The 22,579-nt window shown below is 35.9% G+C and overlaps 2 protein-coding genes across 3 annotated transcripts; both read left to right on the top strand.

The window, feature by feature from the left end:
* LOC105155735 (probable polyribonucleotide nucleotidyltransferase 1, chloroplastic) lies at positions 563 to 17,653 on the top strand. Its single transcript, XM_011071663.2, has 25 exons — positions 563 to 1,014; positions 1,676 to 1,744; positions 1,980 to 2,086; positions 2,177 to 2,219; positions 2,355 to 2,438; positions 2,737 to 2,801; positions 2,887 to 3,043; positions 4,122 to 4,178; positions 4,769 to 4,882; positions 6,800 to 7,063; positions 8,553 to 8,627; positions 9,336 to 9,449; positions 10,976 to 11,068; positions 11,779 to 11,957; positions 13,148 to 13,331; positions 13,490 to 13,537; positions 13,701 to 13,773; positions 14,895 to 14,968; positions 15,051 to 15,158; positions 15,250 to 15,344; positions 15,541 to 15,604; positions 15,753 to 15,806; positions 15,885 to 15,926; positions 16,510 to 16,993; positions 17,117 to 17,653. Exons 1-24 carry the CDS (start codon positions 676 to 678, stop codon positions 16,912 to 16,914), a joined length of 2,907 nt encoding a protein of 968 aa, XP_011069965.1. The 5' UTR covers positions 563 to 675; the 3' UTR covers positions 16,915 to 16,993; positions 17,117 to 17,653.
* LOC105155905 (LOB domain-containing protein 20) lies at positions 16,946 to 22,413 on the top strand. 2 transcript variants are annotated; one of them, XM_011071888.2, is made up of 5 exons: positions 16,946 to 16,993; positions 17,117 to 17,204; positions 17,757 to 17,868; positions 18,575 to 18,985; positions 21,734 to 22,413. In XM_011071888.2, exons 4-5 carry the CDS (start codon positions 18,614 to 18,616, stop codon positions 22,094 to 22,096), a joined length of 735 nt encoding a protein of 244 aa, XP_011070190.1. In that variant the 5' UTR covers positions 16,946 to 16,993; positions 17,117 to 17,204; positions 17,757 to 17,868; positions 18,575 to 18,613; the 3' UTR covers positions 22,097 to 22,413. The 2 variants fall into 2 exon arrangements, with proteins under 2 accessions (XP_011070190.1, XP_020547496.1); XM_020691837.1 differs by having other exon boundaries at positions 17,757 to 17,873.

Here is a 22,579-nt window from a genome sequence, read left to right as displayed (position 1 = left end):
AATGATATTCTTAATGAATTTTCGACGATGAAACCAAATGCGTTGTCTCCTTTTCATAGGATGAAAGGGGTGACCAAAATGCGTTTCTTTATGGAAAAATGTCAATTCAGTAATCATTTTCTAAATTACTATATAACAAAAACAGTAAATTGCGATAGGCTTTTATCAAATTTATCGTAATAATAAATATTTTTTTATTATTTAAATATTTATAAATACTTCTCTAAAATTAATAATTATCTGATAAAATATCACTTCGTGACAACTCATTATAATTGGTATTTTTTAGACTGTCGATAATTCTTAGATGTACTTGAAATTTTTTCTAACAGTAAAAAACTATTTTTAATTACGACAAATATGGGAAGCTCGTTGTGATTTACTATAACGAAAAAATAACAAGTATTTTGGGCCTATTTACAAAGCCGTATGCTTAGGCCCAAGTACTTTATGGGCCTTTCTTATGATGTGGGCTGAAGCCCATTAACGTTTTGGGCTTGGACTCATATGAGCCCTATTTACTGGAGCGAACTTGAAAATTTAAATAAAATTAGAAAAAATATTAAACACTATTTTCTCTCATTCTCGGAGAGAAAGAAGAGAGTGGATAAGCCTGCAAATACTACACATACTTCACACGCAGTGACGGTGAAGGGACAGTGGAAGGCGGGGAAAATGCTGGCAGCCAACCCTAATTCGAGCTTCCACACCCCTCTCTCGCGATTCAAATCGTCAACATCCAAGAAGTTCAGAATACTTTCTCAATTTTCACCGGTTAATGGAATTCCTCCGTCAAAAATTTTTCACTTGTCTTCCATTTTGGCACCAAATGCTGTTCTTCGGACTCCCAGAACGAGGAAAAGGAGAACTCGGAGCAGCAGAGGAAGCAGAAACTTGTGTAATCAGTTTGCTATTGGAGCTTCTTTAGCTGCAGAGCCTGATATTCAAAGTGATGAAGCTCTACAGCAGCCGTTCGCTCCTTACTCTATTAAAATTCCTGTTGGTGATCGCCATGTAAGTCGTTTTGATTCATTGTAGTTATTTCAGTATTTTTGGAAGTTAGATATTTGGAAATTAATTGATGATGGGGCCAACTTACGAGTTTCGTGCGCGCAAAGTTCAGTCTTCAATCTTTATGTTTGCGTTTCCTTTTTGTGTTGTTCATTTGGTTGCTCTCTCTTCGTTGTCGGATAGAAACATGGGTAAGAAATGAAATTTTCTTGCTGGAGAGGTTTATTCTTTGAAATTGGAATGTACTGCATGTCAATGGTATAATGAATAAGGTTCTTTCTTAGGGTATGAGAGATTTCAAAGTATTGCATGCCATAAGAGCTGGTAAGATATGTTGGGACTTCGGAGTGTATCAACCTACACTGTTGGACAATCTATCACAATATTCAAATTAAATGGCTCCGGGGTTGGAAAAACTTTGAACATGAGAGCTCCAGGGTTGGTGCCACCTATCTTATTTTATGAAGTACTTAGATTTCCTTAACTTTCTGTTTGCAAAACTATCAGCAAATCAATTACGATCTTTTGGACTCTGGCTGGTTTCTTTTTTTTTTCTTTTGCCCCCAGCTTGGCTATTTTTCAAATACGTTATTTTGCATTTTGGTCTGGGTCCTATGATGCATCACTAATCTTCACCTCATGTGATTTTTCTGAGTTTTCACAGATATTGGTTGAGACTGGTCACATGGGAAGACAAGCTAGTGGTGCTGTTACTGTTACAGATGGAGAAACTGTAAGTTATGGACTTAAAGAATTATTTTCTGTTTGTTTTTGGCTAAACTTCTTATAATTTTCCTAGACGACTAAATGCTGTTGTTTTAAACTAAAAATCATCTCTGCAAATGTTGATGCATGTGCCTTTTTGTTTGGTCAAAATGTTCCAATCTAAGGCATAACTTGATGATGTTAAGTTGAATTGGCTCTGTTGTTTATGCTCTGAATAAAATAGTTTTCACCTTTCCTTGTAGATTATCTACACAACTGTTTGTTTGGCTGATGTTCCGAGTGAGCCTTCTGATTTCTTTCCTCTTTCTGTACATTATCAAGAGCGATTCTCGGCAGCTGGTCGCACGAGGTATATGCTGGACATTTTAGATATTTCCTTTAAACAGGCTCCTAGCTTGGTAAGGAAACTTATGTTTTTGGTTATCCTGCCATTTTTCAGTGGTGGGTTTTTCAAGCGAGAGGGAAAGACCAAGGATCATGAGGTATTTCACTGCTTTTGGTGTTGAGGAATGTTTTCTATAGCAATGGTGAAGAATTTCATTGTCAACTATGAATACCATTTATCAATTTCTACATTGTGGTTGGCCTGCTAATCTGTAAGCAATTTCTTCTTGCAGGTTCTTATTTGTAGACTAATAGATAGACCTTTACGCCCAACTATGCTCAAAGGGTTTTATCACGAAACACAGATATTATCTTGGGTATGTTTTTTTTACTAAAATCTTGTGAATGGACAAAGTTTCTTGGTTGTTACCTCCAACATCTAATATCCTTAAAATGCTTTCTCTACATTTTGTTTCTTGAATTTTTTCATAGCTATCATAGACCAAATTACCATGTAAGAATTCTTGAAGATGGAAAATAGAGAGAAAAAGAAAGGACTTGAAAATTTGTTAAGTGCTCTTAGTCAGTTAAGTGGTTGGTTATATATTTAATCATATTTCCAATAGTGGCTATGCATAGCTGATGCCTTTTACTTCCATCATTCCCATGAGGCAGGTACTCAGTTATGATGGTTTACATCCCCCAGATTCTTTAGCAGTGACGGCAGCTGGGATTGCAGTGTATGTTTGTTGCCTTGGTTCACCTTCTACTGGTTGACTACATAATTTAGGCCACTTATATATTGTAATTCATCAAATACAACAGAGCTCTTTCAGAAGTGCCAAATTCTAAAGTTATTGCGGGGGTTCGTATTGGGCTTATTGGTGATAAGTTTGTTGTAAATCCAACTATGAAGGAGATGGAAGGGTCTAAGCTAGACTTGTTGCTGGCAGGTACAGACAGTGCGATATTGATGATTGAGGTAAATTATTACATTCCTACTCTCTATCTCTGTTTGTTCATGTGTATAACTGAACATCCAGAAATTGATTTTGTAAAAAATTGACCTTGCTTTTCTTTGGAAAGTACGAGACGTTACGAAACATTTCTAGACTAATTCTTTTGGCCTATTGTAATATGTATCTGGAATTCTGTATTTGACTTCTGAAAACTTAATGGTAATCGAATTATTGTTTCTTTCTTCTTTAATTTAGTTCAACAACCAGTATTCTCTGAAACACTTAAACAAAGTTTTATGATGGCTGTCAAACGTCTTAATAAAACCTTGCTTGCCGCTGTTGTAAAGCTCAAAATAGCCAGCCGAAAGACCTATTTTTTAGACATAACAGTATTAACAACCATAAAATTGACAATAAATGGTTCAAAATATTTGCCAATTCTTCAGAGCCTTTTCTAAACTTCTCCACTTGCTTCCGTCTACACAGATGTCCATCCTTCTACTGCCCCATTCCCATATTTGCCCCACCTATCTACCCCTCTCTTCTCTGTATGTGCATATACATGTATTGGTCTCTGGCGTCAGGTTTAGGAGTAGTGACTCATAGCGGGATGGGAATCAGGATGCATAGAGAGTGGAAGGGTCCAGAGCTGGGGGGTTTTCCCAGAAATTGGCGGGGAAAAAGATGAACAATGGAAAAGAAATGGGAAGATGATAAAAGAGGTCAGATCTGGGCCCGGGTTATTACAGTGGATCCAGCATATTATAGCCCCATGTGTGCGATGCTAGACAGGGTCTGAGTCTTGGTCTATCTTTGTATTCTGATTGGTTTTTAGATATGGGCCTGTGTCGGCAGAGACTCTGCCCATTTTCAGCCCTAAACTGCTAAAGCTTTAAAGACGACGTCGAAAGAGTTCAGCTGAAAATCAATCATTTGTCAGATGGTCCATGTATCTTCTCCTTGTAGAAAGAGAGATGCTATTGTTAACAGAGTTCTACTAGTATAAAATAGAAGTTTTTGGTGATTGGAGGCTATGCTTAAACATCCACAGTGGTTGCTGAATTTTCTGACTGTTGTTGTGTCTGAAATGGATCATCACAGGGATACTGTGACTTCCTTCCTGAAGAGAAGTTATTGCAAGCAGTAGAAGCTGGACAGGTGCCTACCTATCTTTCATTTCATATCTTCTATTAGCTATTCTCCTCCTTTAAAGATGTAATGTTTCTTTTTTATCAATCTCCATTACAGAATTGAACCAATTATAATGTTATAGTTTCCTCTTCCTTGGGATCTAGGATAATTAGACTCTTCCTGGGCGGTTGTCGTTGGTTGGCCATTATCTGCCATAATTGGGTATTCACTGTATTAAGATTTTTATATGCTTGCTAAGTATTCTTATTTTTGTAACTTTCAACACAGTTTGTGATGCTGGGGCATGCCAACATGTTTGGGGTTGTTATTTAACTCAATCCTGCAAGTTTTATGAAAATTTATGAAATGCTGGTTAATACTCTGGATAATGAGTTGAAAAGGAAATGTGTTTGGTTCCCCATGGACTTTTCTGGACTAATGAATATCTAGTATAGTACTTTGCTATTATGATATTCTTTCGGACTGCAGTGCATTGGTTGCGATGCTTAATTAATTTCAAGCTTCGCAATTTAATTACAACTTCAACTCAACACTATGGGATATTTATTAGTGATATTTAATGTGTGTATGACCATTTTTATTATTTACAATGTCAGAATGCTGTGCGAGATATATGCAAAGAGGTGGAATCCTTAGTGAAGAAGTGTGGGAAACAAAAAATGCTTGAAGCAATCAAATTGCCCCCTCCTGAGCTGTATAAGCATGTCGAAGTATGTTTTATTCTTCTTGTATGATTGCCACCTATCAATGATTTTATGTTATCAATTTCCATTTCTTAACTTGTCCCAGTTGATGCTTTATTTTAGATCTGTTTTCTTGCGTGTACTTTTCATTATAGTAGCTTTGGACACGTGCCATGCTTGGGAGTATTAGGTCCTTTTATCTTCTTCAGGGATGAATTCTAAAATATCTCTTTGATCATATACTTTTATTTTCAATTTTGTTTGGTTTTAACTGCGTGATTATCCAAAACCAGGACTTCCAGATAAAATAATAATTCCACATGATTATTGAGAAATGTAATGTGTACAAACATTTTTATCTTTTGTACCTCTTTTCTGAATGCTGGTGAGGCTGTCATTCTGAGACACACCGATACTCAGAATAGTTTTAGCAGTAGAACTCTTTTTGTACGTCATATAAAAGTTTGGAGATATGGAGAATCTCTTTGATTATATAGCTTTAGTTTTTATTTTGTTTTGTTTTGACTGTTTGAATATCCAAAATCAAGACTTCCAGGTGGAATAATAATTCCATGTGATCACTTAGAAATCTGCATGCACACAAAAATTCTTATCTCTTGTGTCTCTTTTCTAAATTCTGAGATATACCAATACTGAGAATTGTTTTAGCAGTAGAAAAAATCTGCAGTCATGTAAAAGTTCAGAGCAATGGAGCTTGTAGAACCAAGATGTTGACTTCATTGTATAAGGTTTACCCTGTGCTGTAGAATATTACAAGTTTCATAGGGTCTGCTATTTGGAGGATGTTACTGACTCAATGCATAAGTTTGAGTGACAGAGATTTCACCAGAACTGCATTTTTGAATCACAGATATTAGATTCTGGAGCTAGCTTTTTGGATGGACAGATGATGAAGAAATAACAATAATATGGTTCATGCACATATTCATCATGCTTATTCTCTGTAATGATGTTGCTGATCCTCTGTAGAAGGTCGGTTGCAGTTGTTCAAATTACCAATGGAATCGGGCAGTATATAACTTTCCATATTTAGGATAAGGTTTAGGAACCATGTCGTTTCTTATATAATCAGCGATTTGAATTTTGAATCTACCCTAAACAACTGATTTTAGGTTCAATTTTTGACAGTCAACACTTGTTCCATACTTTGGATTGAAGAAAACTGGTTTCACATGAAGCCCTTTGTTGAGTTGTTTCTTAAATTTTGATACCAATTGGAGCACCTTGAAACTTGTAGAAACTATATGACAAGACAATGTCTGAATATCCATCTTGTAAGTCTGCATAAATAACTGGCTTGAAGTTCTTAGACCAAGTCTGTTAACCACAGCATATAAGAAACCTATGAAAGTTGAGATGATCATCTTAGCAGAAGTGGTAGTGTTGATGGTGTCTGTGCTTCCCATTGGCAAATGTGAGAGAAAATATACTTAACTTGAAAGCTGCTGCGGAAGAAGAGCAGAAAGGTTGAAAGAAAAAAGCCAAAAGGGGACTGATGGATTTTCCCCAACTCTTTTGGGGCTTTGGGGCAAGATGAGTTTTGGGTCTTAAATAGATATTAATGTAAAGACTTTCTTCTTTTAGCAGAAGATTAATTTGGTTGGAAAAACCATCCACTTTAAGACTTTACATGCAAATGTCTAATGAGTCGCAACTTGTTTCATATCTATTTCTAACTATGTTTGCTTCCTTTTAAGTATTCTTATATCATTCTTGTGTTATATGGGGACAGGTTCCATGGTAATTTTACATGTACAATGTCAATAGGAAACGGGCATGAAAATGTTAACCTGCCATTTCTTTCTCATATATATTGCTAGAGTTAATGAAAGCTTTATCAATGTTATCCTTGTTATAATTTCTTCATTTGTTGTGATATAAACATTCTGTTAAGTCATGACAGTGATTTTTGATAATATTCAGGAAATTGCAGGTGATGAATTGGTTGAAGCTCTACAAATTAAGAACAAAATCCCAAGAAGAAAGGCATTATCATCTGTGGAAGCAAAAGTTTTGAGCATACTTACAGAGGAGGGCTTTGTTAGTAAGACGGGAACTGCTGTGACCACTGAAACGTTACCTGACTTACTTGAGGATGAAGAAGAGGATGAGGAGGTCGTAGTTGATGGTGAAGTTGATGAAGGTGATGTTCATATCAAGCCAATCCCAAAGAAGTCCACCCCATTGGTAATTCTGGGCCTCTAAGAGAACCTTTAAACTCTTCTTTCTTTAGGTTATTGTCTGGGTACAATTCTGAAGTTTTGATGGATTTACTTTCTTATTCCTTTTTGTTGCGCTATTTTGTATTGGCCTTAATGATGTAAGTCGGGAGTTGTATATGTGATCCTATTTAGTTTTGTTTTTTGTTGATGCCAGAAAGGTGGAGTAGTCTATGTGGTCATTTTTTTTTTCCCCTTTTGTCTCTAGCTGACATGAACTTAAGGGAGGAACACTGTTTTGATGAGTGAATTCATTATCCTCAAGGAAGCTGTTTCTTCAGTTTTGGTTTTCTGTAATTGTTGAGGCATGTTCGACGTGTTTGTCTTTTGATACCTTGAAATTCTAAATGGTGTAGCCACACTAAGAACACCCCCTTGTTTCCATCTTTATGGCTGTTTTTCTTTTTTTGGGTGCCTAGGCCCACGGTCTAGTTTTTACATCACAAACACCTTTTAACGGTGATGTCCTACCCTTAACTAAAATCATCACCATGGTAACAGAAGAAACCAAAACAATGATGAATGAAAGTTTGGATGTTAAAGCTTAAGCCAATTAAATGGTAGTTTTTCTTGCAACTGGAGACTACGCAAACAATGGTTTTTGGGTCATGAACTTTATTTCTTTCGCCTTTCAAGCTTGTACGATGTTATCATGTATTCCGGAATATCAGTGTACACCATATCTGTTATGTCATCGTCAGCACCAGTTAGGTGGGAAATAGGGTGACCCGATACCGTGATTTCTGCTTATCTTATTCTTTAGCAGAGGTGAAAGGACGTTGTACATACTGATCCCAGACTTAACTGTTTATGAGTAGGGAACTCCTAATTTCTTGGCATGTCTTAGGGTAAATTCTTTCTTTTATTACGATTATGTTAATTGAGGGAATTCTACTATGTAGGGATTCTCGTGATAATGATATAATAAGTGAATTAGATTAGTCATAGCCTTTATAATAACGGGTGCTTCTGACCTTAGGCTCTTTCTGCTGTTTGTAGCCACAGCTGCAATCTGATTTATAGATCCCGAGACGCACTTCGTATATGCATCAGATGCACAGAGTAGATGTAGAGTCGTTCAAACTTGTAAATCAAACATTTTATTGAGATAATGTGGTTATGATGTTAAATGGAGAAAGACCTTTTTCAACACTAAATAAAAACTCAGAAGTCATGGTTGATGGGATTCTTTTGTCGCTTTAGCTCTTTATTTCTTATTGCCAATACATACAGCTTGAGTACATAAAATTTCGTTAAGTTTTTGCTTATTCATATGCCAAACTCAAAGTACAGAACCAATTGACAACAAAACTACCAATTGGTGCTTATGTTAAAATTTCTGGTCTGGTGAGAAGTTGTTGATTCTATTGGTCCTATACCATTGAATTTTATTGACATATCATATGGTTTTGAGTGATTGAAGTTGACTAATCTTTTGATGTTTGATTTTCATATAGCTTTTCTCTGAGGTAGATGTGAAGCTAGTTTTCAAAGAAGTCTCATCCAAATTCTTGCGGAGACGTATTGTTGAGGTAAGATTTAAAGAAAAATACCTGAAATCTTAATCCTTTGCTTGCTCAACTAGCAGTTTTATGTTAAGGGATTCTCATGTCTTGTCTTCAACATCCGACTTTAGCTTTTGATTAAAATGGACACCTTTTTTTGGTGGTAGGTAATGAAAATCCTTATTAATTACATCATTAAAGGGGCTTGATGAACATCAGGATCTTGTATCTTGTAGTTTCTTGTGTTTTATAATTTTTTTTTGCAATTGTTTATCATCTTATGGAAACTTCCTTAGTATTTGAGTATTTAAAATGTATGAGCAATAATGAATTTATTTTTACTGCAAAAGCAAATGTGGTGGTTCAGGTGTTTACATTCTTGCAAGAGAACTTTTATGTACCAAAACTCAATTGATGATAGGACTGTGGATATCTGGAATCAATTGTCAAGATTCTGACGGCTAAATAGATGGTTTTCTATGTTAAATTTCACATTCCTCTTGTGTTCTATCTTGCAAAATTCAAATTTGTGACTGTTACACAATACACTGACTGTGTAACTTTGTTAATGTAAGAGATAAAACAACAGGGAAACAAATTAACATGTTCTATTACAGGGACACTCATTTTCTGTTACAGAACTTTTGTAATTGTTTCATAAATTTTAGTTATTGTTTCATTATGTCTTCGTTCTAATCTGAACTTTTGTTCTGTTCTCATATTCTCATTTCTCAGGGAGGAAAAAGAAGTGACGGCAGAACCCCTGAGGAATTACGATCCATCACTTCACGCTGTGGATTACTTCCTCGAGCACATGGAAGCGCCCTTTTTACACGTGGCGAAACCCAGGTCTGATTATATCTGTTTTTGTCAGAACCTGGATTAGATCATTACAGTTCTCTTCAGTCTAGTTCTTGTAATGGGATCTTGATAGCTTCTTTCAGGTATTTGCATTATTATGATCATGCTTCTTGTGTGTCTCTGTTCTCTTCCATCTGAAGTCACAACTTTGATGTCTCTCAAAACTTACTGATGCTTGTGATTTTTGTTGATATGTTGTAAGAATATTTTGCTGTAGTGATAAACTGTATCATATACAAGAGTGCTTGAACCCTTTAATATCCTGAATGCCTGAATGAATCAATCTCATGGTTGGAAGTTTGGAACGTGTGCTGCCCTTGTCTTCTGGATCATACTCTGTTTCCTTGGAGTGTGTGCTGCCCTTGTCTTCTAGACGCACTCTGTTTCCTCTCTCTCTATAATGACTGAACCTTTTACTCAAGCAATTTGGTGCAATTAGGAAAGGTGAAAATATAACTGCACAGCAGTAATTTAATGAACTAGCACTGGAGATTTTGTATAACACGTAATTCTTGAAGGAGTATATTTAACAGAAGATTTCAAGGGTCTTGAATCCTGAAGATGAAACGTGTAGAGAGGGAACAAATATTATTGGTGTCGGCCCCATTTCCGGTGCTGCTTTAAAAGATAAATAACTCAACTGTCTTTGACTTTGAGTGACTATCAGAAACTCAATTCAACTAAGTAAACCCTCAGAAGACCTCTAAAAAGAAAGAAGCGAGACCAAAATTAAATCAAGAAAATGTTGGTAAACAATTCTTAACTTGTGATTCAATTTCTTTTCCCTTTTCAGCTCTGAGAATGTAAACTTGTGAAAATTTTCTTTATGAGAACCTCTCTTGTCCTAGATGAAAATATTCTGAACGCCTCAGGTTCTTGCATGCTTATCATTTCCAAGCAAAACTTGTGGGCGTTCTCTCTTTATGTGAATCTTTTTCCTTGTCTCAAACTCTGATTATGCCAGATCTTTACGTACTATATATCACCTTGTCCCTATTTGTAGATATATGAAATTTTTTCATTACCTAAATCTATGCAATTGTTCCATATTTTGGATGTCAATTTTAGAGTACTCACACTGGAAATATAAAGTATTTCTTCACGTACTATAAACACTGAATTTGTTTACAGACACTAAAGTATTTTAGTCAATTTTGGCCAGATCTTTAAGTATTATAAACACTGAATTTGTTTTCTAGTATGTTGACTTGACTTAGTATGAGCAGCTATGTTCATTTTGCTGACGTTAGAAGTACATCAGTTGCTTGTTAAAACTTCATTAAACTTTGTTTGCAGTACTTGTGAGAAAATTTCTTGCCCTGCCAATCTTATGAACAAATTCCCAAAATTGTTTTTATGAAAAATGACATATAGACAGTGAAAATGCTTTAATTTGGATCCATACAAACTACTGTCTATTTGTACCCCACCAAACCAATGTGCTGAATCTACAAACACGATGCTTGTATCCTCTTACTTTGTAATTTTTGATGTATTTCATTTGTCTTTTGTAGTCGTTAGCTGTGGCTACACTTGGCGATAAACAAATGGCCCAGAGAATAGATAACCTTGTAGATGAAGACGAGTTCAAGAGGTTCTATCTTCAGGTGACACTGCTGAAAATATCATACTTCCTTCTAGTATTATTCATAGTGGAAAATCCCATGTTAGTTGCTGGTTTGACATTGACTTCCAAAACACGAGCAACTTGATCTTGAAGTGGCTCGATCTCATTACATTCTCTCCTCTACCTTTAAGTTATCCCAGCCAACATATTTGTGGTTTCTTTACGTCTGAAGATATTCTGTTACTTAATCACTGTCATTAGTTTGCTATTGCTACTTCATATTGCCCTGATCTGCAGATCTGAACATCCATGAAATTTAGTGGAAAACTGTTGCGTGTAGTTGTTGATGAGGAAGATCTCTGGGAATTGGTTGAGCACTGCAGCAATAATTTGATTTATCAGAACTTTATCTCAAAGCTCTGATTTGTAAAGATCATATTATTATCTGCAGGATAAAAAGCATTAGGTTTCTGTAAGATACTAAAACAGTTACAAATTTCTTGTACTAAGATCTCGAGGAATGTTACTCAGCAAAAAATTGTCCCAAATTATTCCTCCTTTTCCTTGTTAAATTCAATCAATCAATACCCCTTGATACCCAAAACATTAAATTTCAACCAGTAAAGCACACGAATTTATAAGTTCATTTTCTTCTCATCTAATTCAATATTCTTTCTGCTATACACGAGCTGACTGCAGAGTGTTTACAGTTTCCAGTCAAGTTCATTCTTTTGTTGGTTGTTTGTGCAGTACACATTTCCTCCCTCGTCTGTTGGAGAGGTTGGCCGTGCAGGAGCACCATCTAGAAGAGAAATTGGCCATGGAACACTTGCAGAGAGAGCTCTGGAGCCGATATTGCCTTCTGAAGATGACTTCCCTTATACTATACGTGTTGAGAGTACCATAACCGAAAGCAATGGCTCATCAAGGTAAAGCAGTGATCAGGTAGTTGTAGAGTGGTTTTATTATTCTTAAGCCACACAATTCAGTAATATAGGACTTACATGCACTTAGTACTAGAGAATGAGCTGGGACTGGAAGTATCATTCTCAAATCCACTTCCAACCTTGTTTTTGCTTCTTGAATTTAAGGGAACTTACTTAGAAGGGAATCTTTGTCCAGAACATTTTCTCACGGCCGGGCTGGCCCCCCCGGATTTCGGCCCTCTCCAAGGAATTTCAGAATGTTCGTCTCAAATTATTTAAACAATTGATAAGGTTTATTCTTGTCATGCTACTATTCATCTGACCTCATGATCTCCGTTGCCACATCCCTAAGCCATTGCCACCTTTCTCTACCTTCCCCCTAACAATTTCACTACACATATTCCTGCGGCCACGTCCATCAGAAGCTACACCTTCCCATTTGGCACCTTTACACCACCTATGGCCCTAAACTAGCCACTGTCCAACTCCTACCACCAGGCCTTCCCAGTCCATCAATAAAGTGCTCCATACTCTCAAACCAAAAACCATCCAGCCTTAATCGTAATGTCCAAACCATGAGGTGATCCACCATACATGCAACCCTCGCCCCAATCCTAGTTGCCATGCACCAATTTCTTGAATCTTTCATCTTATCTGTTTCTGAATCCCATCTATTCCATCAGGAACCCCTTACATCCTCCCTCACAGTCACCCGGGCCGCTTTAACAACCAGTGCACCAGCCACCCACCCCTACATCCATCTTACATGCCAATTGCACATGAACACTAAAGATTGGACACAACTTCTATGCCTTATACAACTAAAGCAATCAGGAAAGTGAGGCCTGACTAGTAGTGTGGTGATGGAGGATGCAAATGAAGAGCACCATGTTCTTGTTTGTTTTTCCATTGCTTTTGCTAACCAGTATGTTCTCCACCAGCGGAAAGTGGTATCAAAATTAGGAAATTTAGTCCATTTCTGTGTTTATTCCTGCATGTTATTGGATGCCTCATTGCTAGTCCTTCTGATCCAGCCATATCCATTCCCCCAGGCTAAGTGCCACTGTAGTTGCTGTTATCAGGGATAAAAAAGAATAAAAATTCTTATAAGCTCTTTTAGATATTTTCTTATGATCTTCTGATGCATATGAGTGATAAAGCCATCTGGCATTCATTTCTACAACTTGTGACAGCATGGCTTCAGTATGTGGTGGTTGCTTAGCATTACAAGATGCTGGCGTTCCAGTGAAGTGTTCAATTGCTGGAATAGCGATGGGCATGGTCTTGGACACTAAGGAGTTTGGAGGAGATGGCACTCCACTTATCCTCTCTGATATAACAGGGGGTGAAGATGCATCAGGAGATATGGATTTCAAGGTCTTGGAATTTTCCATGTGAAAGGATCTCTTTTGTTCATTTTTTTAATTTATTTCTTCAGTTTCTGGTCCATCAGTAACCATATCTGAGCAATGTTGCTCATCGATCAGTGGAAAGGCTAGGATCATGGTCATTGAGCTATCTTGTTTGTCCTGCAGGTTGCTGGAAATGATGATGGTGTAACTGCATTCCAGATGGACATAAAGGTTGTGTATCACAGTTTTCTTAGTAATTCTAGTTAATCATATGCCTGTATGTCATTTATTTTTAAATTCTTTTGTACTGAATCTGAAATATCTCATCCTGATGTTTTCGGTTCTATCATAAAGCCATCGGAAATAATTGCTCATCATAACTCTGTGATGGCAGGTCGGAGGAATTACTTTACCAGTCATGCGGCAAGCTCTCCTGCAAGCAAGAGAGGGTCGCAAGCATATTCTTGGTAAGTTATTATCAACCTCATTATCAACTATAGAATAGGTTTTTGACCGAGATATGCCTAAAAAGTGATGCAAGAAAGCAAATTGGAAACATGCCTTTCGTGGGAGCATTTAGATGAACATAATCGGGAAATAGAAGTAAATGTTACCTGGTCAAAAATTTCACAATCCTTCTGTAAAACAACTATTACAGGAGATATTGTGCAAACAAAGCCCTCTCTTCTCATGTCTAGTTTATTCATTTGAAGAGATGTTTTATATTCTTGCTGAGAGCTTGAATGAGTCAGCTTAAAATGTTGTTGTGTTCTATAGAAGTCTATACTTTCTCAAATCTTCTCATGAATATGAATTAATGCTTCTAATATGTATTGCTATGCGACAGTTAGTAGGTCCTTGGGGATGACAATATTGTAACTTAAATAGACATGTAGACTATAATTCAAGATATTGCCCATAAATAGTACATTTACTATGCCAATAAGGTTCCCTTGTAACCTGTTCTGCAGTTACTGGGGATTCTTGATGTCTAACCTGCTCTTATATTGAGTGTTATTAATTTTCTGTTACCTTTATGGTTAGAATATGGCTGCTGCATGTGTTAATATGTAATTCACCTTCACTTTTGAACAGTATTCTTAAAAAGCACTCCACCGAGAGCATAATCATTTTTTATCCCAACGATCATACCAAGCCAATTAACTCCATGTGACAGAATATTTGTAGGTCAATTGGATTCTAAAAGCATATCCATTTGCTATGAGGTGGTGTAAATTTTCTTTTATGCCAACGACCTATGAGATCTATTTGTGTCGTTTTGTACATGTCCCAATAATTTTTCCATCAATCTAAGTTTTCCTTCTCTTACCCTTTTTCCTACTGATCATGTGCATGCGCCCTAGGTCATGGTAAATTTTAGATATTACTTCGTATGCAGATCATTCTCCCATTATATCTCTTGTACTTTTCGATGCCAATGTTTATCAGCTGTTACACTATGGATCCAATGAAAAGTAAATTGAATGAATTTAAAAAACAAAAATAGATGTTCCTTAAATTATATTATCATAGCTGGTGCCCTTTTCTCACTCTTTCTAGAGCTCATCCTTTTTCATTTCCTTTTCAGCCGAGATGTCAAAATGCTTTCCTCCTCCTGCGAAGAGACTCTCAAAATATGCTCCAATTATTCATGTTATGAAGGTTTGTCTGTTCTGGATGTTCAATTTATTTGATGATATGTATACTGGTGAATGAAATTTCAACAACTTTCCGAATGATGCAGGTAAAACCAGATAAAGTGAACCTGATCATAGGTTCGGGTGGTAAAAAAGTGAAAAGTATTATTGAAGAAACAGGGGTTGAATCTATTGACACACAAGATAATGGCATTGTAAGTTGATGATAGAACTTATACTCCAGTGATTGTTTGTTAACCCCAATTTCTCTTCAATTGTTCGGTGTAAAACATGTGGCTGTAACAGGTCAAAATAACAGCTAAAGATTTATCAAGCTTGGAGAAGTCTAAGGCCATTATTAGCAACCTGACAATGGTTCCGACTGTTGGTGACATTTACAGGTCTCGTTTTCTTCTGGTTAGAGTAGCTGTGTTGACTAGCACATGCTGCGTGGAGCTGCCAGCTGAATTCATAAACTTTTTGCATTTGACATTTTCTTAATAATGATTAGAGAAACTGATTTCTCTTAGATAGCGTATTAGATGAACGTAATTTCCAAGTTCCTGTAATCATATCTTGCTCTGCCTTCTCAATCAGGAACTGCGAGATCAAATCAATTGCTCCATATGGAGTTTTTGTTGAAATATCACCTGGCCGAGAGGTAGTTCCAAAAACACCAAAAACATATGGTGCATATTTCTGAATCACTTTATTGCAAGATATTACTATTGCATACTTCGATATTAGCTATACTATATATGATGCTGGTGCAAAAGGATAGGTATCAATTGTCTTATTCTATGCTTCAGGGACTGTGTCATATTAGTGAGTTGAGTGCAAATTGGCTGGCCAAGGCAGAAGATGTAAGTATTCCGCACTGTGTGTTTTACTAACATTCAAGGCGATTATGATGTGGTAATAATTTCAGTACATAAAACCAGGCTGTCAAAGTTGGAGACCGTATTGATGTCAAGCTCATTGAGGTTCGTATTATCCTCTTCATTCCTCTGTGTTGCTAATGCACCTACGTCTTAACTGCATCCTCCCAATCAGAGTTTTGTTCCATCACTGTTTGCTCCAAGGAGTATTATTTCACATAATAAGTAATCACTAATATCTCAGATATGAATTTCAGATTGACTTTTCAGAATCCTCACAAACTATATGCATAATCGATATGGCAAAACGTCTTTTTATTTTTCCAATTTCTCTTTTGGCAATTGAACATGGATTGATGTGATTCAATTGTGTCTTTGCTAGAACGGGTTGGCTTACCATACTATTTCTCGAGATTTATTACACCAAATCTGGAGCATTAGAGGATCCAAAAAGAAAACTGTGGGAAATAATGCATGCGCTTGCCCCCAATACAAAATGGCTTCTGTTTTAGTTTTAGAATTTGCATTTACTCATCCAGATGCACACTAATTGCATCTAGAATAGGTGAAGGTAGGAGTCTGTGTAAATTTTCCGCAATGATTTTTAAGTGCTCCATGGCATTTGTTTTTTGTTGTGCTACAACTACCTTTGTATAATCCTGCTGCAAACTATGTCAATATGTTACAGATCAATGAGAAGGGGCAACTTCGGCTAAGCCGCCGTGCATTACTTCCAGAGCCTAACCCTGAGAAGCCAAGCACAAACCCAATCAAAGCAAGTGCAGATTCCCAGAAAACTCTTGACAAGGGTAAGCAGAAGAAAACTGGTCAAAAGAAGGATGTTGAAGTTGATGATGCAGAACTGTCTGAGGATAAAAGTCTTGATGTTAAAGTCAAAACTACTGCCAAAAGTAAGCCAGCGGAGGCCATTACACTTGTGGAGGATAAGTTTGTCAAGAGACTTGTAAGTTCGGGGAAGGATACATCTGAAACTGAGAAAAGCAGGGCGAAGAAAAGCACTAGTAAACCTGTCATCAATATTTCTGGAAACAGTGAGAATGCAGTTATAAATGGAGAGGCCAAAATTGGATAAAAATATTATGGCGTCATAAAAGAAGATACTTGTTCGATATGAGATTGGAAGATGGAACTCCCAGCTTCTGGGAATAGAGGTATGTGATCCACATGTTACCTTTCAACAGTTATTTTTCATTGTTTATTCTAATATTCCCTGGTGTTATTATCTTACTTGCTAGTAAAGACGGAACTGAACTTAGCTTTCTTGGTGATGACAGTTCCTGATCAGGTGATAATTTGGACTTGTTTGCCATGGCTATCTTGAACCAATTAGTTCTAATTGGAGAACCCCTATTATGGCCGAAGGTAACTAGCTCTCTCTACCTGAATCCTTCACAGCTTAAGAAAAACGGAGTGTGCCTTGAGTAAAAGAGTCATATGCAAGAGAAATTTGTAAGCCGAAGGAAATGCTGACTGTATATGCTGCTCCAGCACAATTGCACTTGTGATCCTGCTCAGTTGCGTATAATTGATTCAACACCAAATGGTCTCCGATTTCTTCACAGTAGCTATGTCTAGTTTGTCTGCAAATCTTTTTGTTTGAAATTTTATTCCACACCAGTCAATAGGATAGTAATGACATGATTGTCCCTCTCAAGCACTGTCTTTCTCTTGGTTACTGATTCTTATAGTTTTGCTTTTACTGAATCAGTGATGTCAAACACAACTTAAAAGCCCAATATTCCAGCACTTGTGAAGTTTCATTGAAAAAACCCCATACACATTTATAACTAATTCTAGTTGTTTTTGCATCATTGAGATGGTATTTGATTTCTATAGCTGTAAAGTTATTGTCTTCTCATTTCCCAAGCAATGTTGTCTGGAAAAGTAAAGGAGAAAATCATGCACTCGTTGCAGGGTTTAACCCAACACCTTATGGCACGTGCTGATGATACCCATGAACCACCTGTGTCCAAATTCCCAAAGGCGCCCCTCTGTTTCGGGAGGGTTTGCGGCGTGTCAAGCCCTGGTAAGGTTTGTCTCCAAGATCACAAGAATTTGATTTAAATGCTCACAAATGCAGTGATATTTGTAGTCAAGAAACAGTAGATGCAATAGTAATGTGCTCCCTCGCATGATATTACACCTAAATACGTCTGCTTCCACCATCCCACACGTCACGGGCAGCACAAATCTTGTGGCTTCCCAACACCCCAACACCAACACCCCCATCTGTACATACACACATACGTGCACATATTTTTAATCAAATTCAAATTAATTTTTTTAATTCCAATGTACTTCAATCAAATTCAAATTAATCATATAATTAGAAGGTGTAATTCGTTTATATTTTTAAAAAATAATCAATCATGTAATAAATATAATAACATTCGTACAATGGTGAATCAGTTTCTAGACTTCGTAGAAAAGTTAATCAATTAAAATAAAACAATTAATTAAGACTAATTTTAATAACTTCCGGCATCAATTCATTATAATAATCACCAAAATCACACTCTCCTTAAACACTCCCTTTGCACATGCATGCAACTCACACACCAAACCCTTTTCCCCTCTTTCTCTCTCTTCTCTCTCTCTAAAGGTTTACTAATCTTGCCAACCCTTCACGAGACTTACGTGCCCTTCTTCATATTATACTATAAACACAATTCTTTAACACCCTCGTTACTATTAATTTTCCTTTTAACTAAGCACTCTACTTCTCTTTACAGCTAGCTAGCTAGCTGCTACTTCACCACATATATTTCTGCATGGATGTGCCGCCAGGCGATGGCACGTCGGACAACCGCCGTGTCGGCCCCGGAAAGCGGAGAGCCGCCACCCATCCCGAGGCGGCGGACGGCGCTCCACCGGCCAATGCCCCATGTGGGGCATGCAAATTCTTGAGGAGGAAGTGTGTGAGTGGATGCATATTTGCTCCTCATTTCGGGTCGGACCAAGGCGCTGCCAGGTTCGCCGCCGTGCACAAGGTGTTCGGCGCCAGCAATGTTTCCAAGCTTCTAATGCACATCCCGGCGAACCGGCGGCATGATGCGGTGGTAACGATATCATATGAGGCTCAGGCCAGGCTCTCCGACCCGGTCTACGGCTGCGTGTCTACTATTATTGCTTTACAACAGCAGGTTTGAACAAATTATTACTTCAAATTTCTCAAGCCTATATGGGTTTCTATACATGGTTTCAGCAGAAGAAATATTGCTTTTAACTATGATTATGATTAAACGTAAAAATTGTAATGAATACTAATTAATCAAAGCTGTACAATGGTCATTTATAAACGAGATTAAAATATTTATTACAACTAAAGAATGTGGCAAATATTTTGGTCATAAGTAAAATTATAACGAATGTTAGATTAACTGTGGTCAAAATTTTGAGTTTTCGCATCAATTTTGTCTGATCGTAGTAAATAGTCTTGATTTATTATGATTTTTAAAATCGTAGTGATTTATAGCATTATACGAAAATAATCAATTTTTTTTGTAATGTTTTGTGAGGATATTCAAATCTAGTAGTAAACATATATACTAGCAGCCTTGATTTTCTATTTGAATTTTATTACACTATAATTAGTTTCAAAATATTAAATAATTTTTTTAAATTACACTAAAAATATATTTCGAACAGCACCAATCTGGTATATAATTTTAAAAATTTAATTAGTGACAAAAATTTTATATAAATCATTACGTACTATGGATAATTAGCCAATGATACACCAATATATGGTGACAACTGCAATTATTAATGTTACTAGATTATCACTGTACATATATTACTAATTACCTATTGTGATAATTAATAATAATTAGTAACAACATTCACATATAATAGCTGTGTAACTATAAAAATTATAAAAATAATTATAATGACAATATAAAAATTCTTATTACTCAATAAATATAGTTAAATACACAATCACTATCATCATCTAATTGTTTAACGCCAGCTTCTTTTTCGTTGTGTTTTACATTGCATTTAACTACGTACACTTAATTATACAAATTAAATGCATGAAATATAACTTTATTATATATATATATATTGGATGTATATAATGTATTTGATGAGAAAAAAAATATAATTTTAGTCCTGTAACTTAAGGGGTTGGTATCTTTGGTCCTGTACAATTGATTTTTTGCAATTTAGTCTTGTAACTTTAAAATGTTAATAATTTTAGTCGTTTTTCAATCAATTTGGCGAAAAATTGCATGTGACTTGCACATAACCTAATCAATGACAATTTAATCCTATAACTTAGGGTGGTTGGCAGTTTTGGTCCTACACGAATTAATGTATAGGAATAAAATTGTTATTTAATTGGGTTAAGTACAAATTAAATACAATTTTTTGGCTAAAAGTGATCAGAAAAAAAACTAAAATAATTAAAATTTTAAAATTACAGGACTAAATAACAAAAATTAATTTGTATAAGATAAAAAATCCCACCATCTGAATAAAAAACTGTATTTTTTCGTGTACTTTGACATTCACAATTAGTGAAATCAAACATAAATTGTTACATATTTATATTTTGATACGGACATGCAGTATTTTTTTTTCCCCTTAGAATACGAAAAAGGGATGTGAGTGTAATTTTTTAAAAAGTAAGGGATGATTTGTATTAGTGATATTGATATTTTTAATGGGTATATATATAATTATTTAAAAAATAAAGATAATTTATGCAAACGGCCCATAAATCTAGGGGTGTAAATATAATTATCCCATTACTTAAAAGCATGTCACTACTTTTTGACTAAATAACTGTGGTTTCTTTCCAAGATTATGGAAATTCAGTCCTTTTCTTCGACCATCATCCTTATGGGAGAAAATTCTAATTGAGATAGGGTCTAATTAGTTTTTGAAAATTTATAATTTTAGCTCTAGAAATATGGGGTGCTGGCAATTTTAGTTTTCTACGAATCTGTTTTGATAATTTCGTCTGATAATTTTATAAATTTTGCACAGTGAAGACAAAAATAGCAAGAATTTGCTAAACTGTCAGCAGATATGCACCCAATTAAGCTAGTCACATGTACTTTTTTAAATATTTTTGTTTTCAATGTGAGAATCTTTAAAATTACAGGATAAAATTAACAAAATAATTTCATACAAGACTAAAATGATCACCCCCTTATAGACTTACAGGACTAAAAGTACAATTTTTTCAAATAATTCTAAACCAATCACATGAAAAATGTGATGTATAATTCTAAGAGAATAACCAATTATATAACGAGTCTATTATACTTGTTGTACAATTTATTGGATCCAAACCAAATTTGCTTTGAATAAAATGTCCCACTTATGTATCATAAACATGGGTCTCCTGAATCCCACAATTTTAGCAATTTGCATTCTTTATCTTAGATTAATAATTTATATTTGAGTGCTCAACACATACACGTAATGTGTAATGGAAAATTCTAGTTCAAACTTGACTCGATCAAATTTAAATCAATCATATGATAAGTGCAAAATACATTTGTTGTCTAATTGGTGTACAATTAAAGAAAAGTAACCAATCACATAACACTTTCTCTACGGTTGTTTTGACTCGATCAAAGCTTGTTCGGCAAGAATTTTCCTAAAATTTCCATCTCTTACATATACACATACATATAGAGGTATACTTTATGCACGTAACGTATATATCTGTAGCGAAATTCAAGATAAAATAGTCGATTTTGTAAACCATGATTCGAACTATATACGATTTCATTTCATATACAATTGTGAGATTAATTAATAATAAACAGTCTAATGCTTGAAAGTAATTGATTTTGCAATCATCTAATGCTTATATCTTCATCAGGTTCTTGAATCATATCCAAGATTCTCTAACATGTAGAGTACATACAATTTAGGTGGCATCACTTCAAGCAGAGCTCTCAGTGGTACAAACTCAGCTCCTAAACACCAGATTTGCTATGGCAAATGCACTTCACCACAACTCACCACCACCACCACAACAACAGCAGCAGCAGCACATTGCAGCAACTTATTCCAACACATCCTCAGCCTCCAACACTCTGATTAGCATGCATGGCTTCAGCCCCAACCTGGGATCAGACACTACTGCACCCTCTAAAACTACTTTTCATGACCACCCCATGAACAGTAGCGCTCGTCTCTCCGCCCCGACGACAGCCACTCAACACGATCATGAGGAGGAAGAAGAGGACGAAAGCCATGATCCTGTTGCATTTGCTAATCACATTTTTCACTGACATATATATACTGTACTTACATCAAACCATCATCATCATCATCAATCAATGTTACTACTACTTGTAAGCAATAAATTATGTTCTTTAACAACACTATTACATCAAGAAAGCTTTGTTTATAGTCCTCTTATGTTTGATTCAGTATAATAGTCTAGAGGTAAAGCTCTTAAGGTACCAAATGCTAGCTATCATTTGGAGGGTGCATGTTTGCATGCTTTGGCGAGTTATCAGTTGACTGCGAACTGTGGGTCCAGTTTTGATCGGATTGTTGGGGTTTGAAGATCATCTTTGGAGGCTTTTTGGTCATTTCAAAGGGTCCGCATGTGGTCGCCGCATCAAATTTTCTATCACAAATTCATATTTCAAACACGATGTGTATATAACTTGTGTCATTTTTATATTTAACAAAAGAGTTTTTTTATACACGTGCTATGTATATACGTAAAATGCAATATGAATAAAAAATAAATTTATAATAAAAGA

The sequence above is a fragment of the Sesamum indicum genome, linkage group LG2 (assembly GCF_000512975.1).
Source record: "Sesamum indicum cultivar Zhongzhi No. 13 linkage group LG2, S_indicum_v1.0, whole genome shotgun sequence".
Classification (NCBI taxonomy): domain Eukaryota; kingdom Viridiplantae; phylum Streptophyta; class Magnoliopsida; order Lamiales; family Pedaliaceae; genus Sesamum; species Sesamum indicum.
Note: the sequence above shows the minus strand (reverse complement) of the source record. Positions and strands in the feature narration are given on the sequence as shown.

Bases quoted from the DNA above. Each gene is read 5' to 3' on its own strand.
- LOC105155735 (XM_011071663.2), top strand. From the start codon at position 676: ATGCTGGCAGCCAACCCTAATTCGAGCTTCCACACCCCTCTCTCGCGA. The intron at 2,802-2,886 runs GTATGTTTGTTG...CAAATACAACAG, and splicing joins ACGGCAGCTGGGATTGCAGT to AGCTCTTTCAGAAGTGCCAA. The intron at 15,927-16,509 runs GTTCGTATTATC...AATATGTTACAG, and splicing joins TTGATGTCAAGCTCATTGAG to ATCAATGAGAAGGGGCAACT.
- LOC105155905 (XM_011071888.2), top strand. From the start codon at position 18,614: ATGGATGTGCCGCCAGGCGATGGCACGTCGGACAACCGCCGTGTCGGC. The intron at 18,986-21,733 runs GTTTGAACAAAT...CATACAATTTAG, and splicing joins TTATTGCTTTACAACAGCAG to GTGGCATCACTTCAAGCAGA.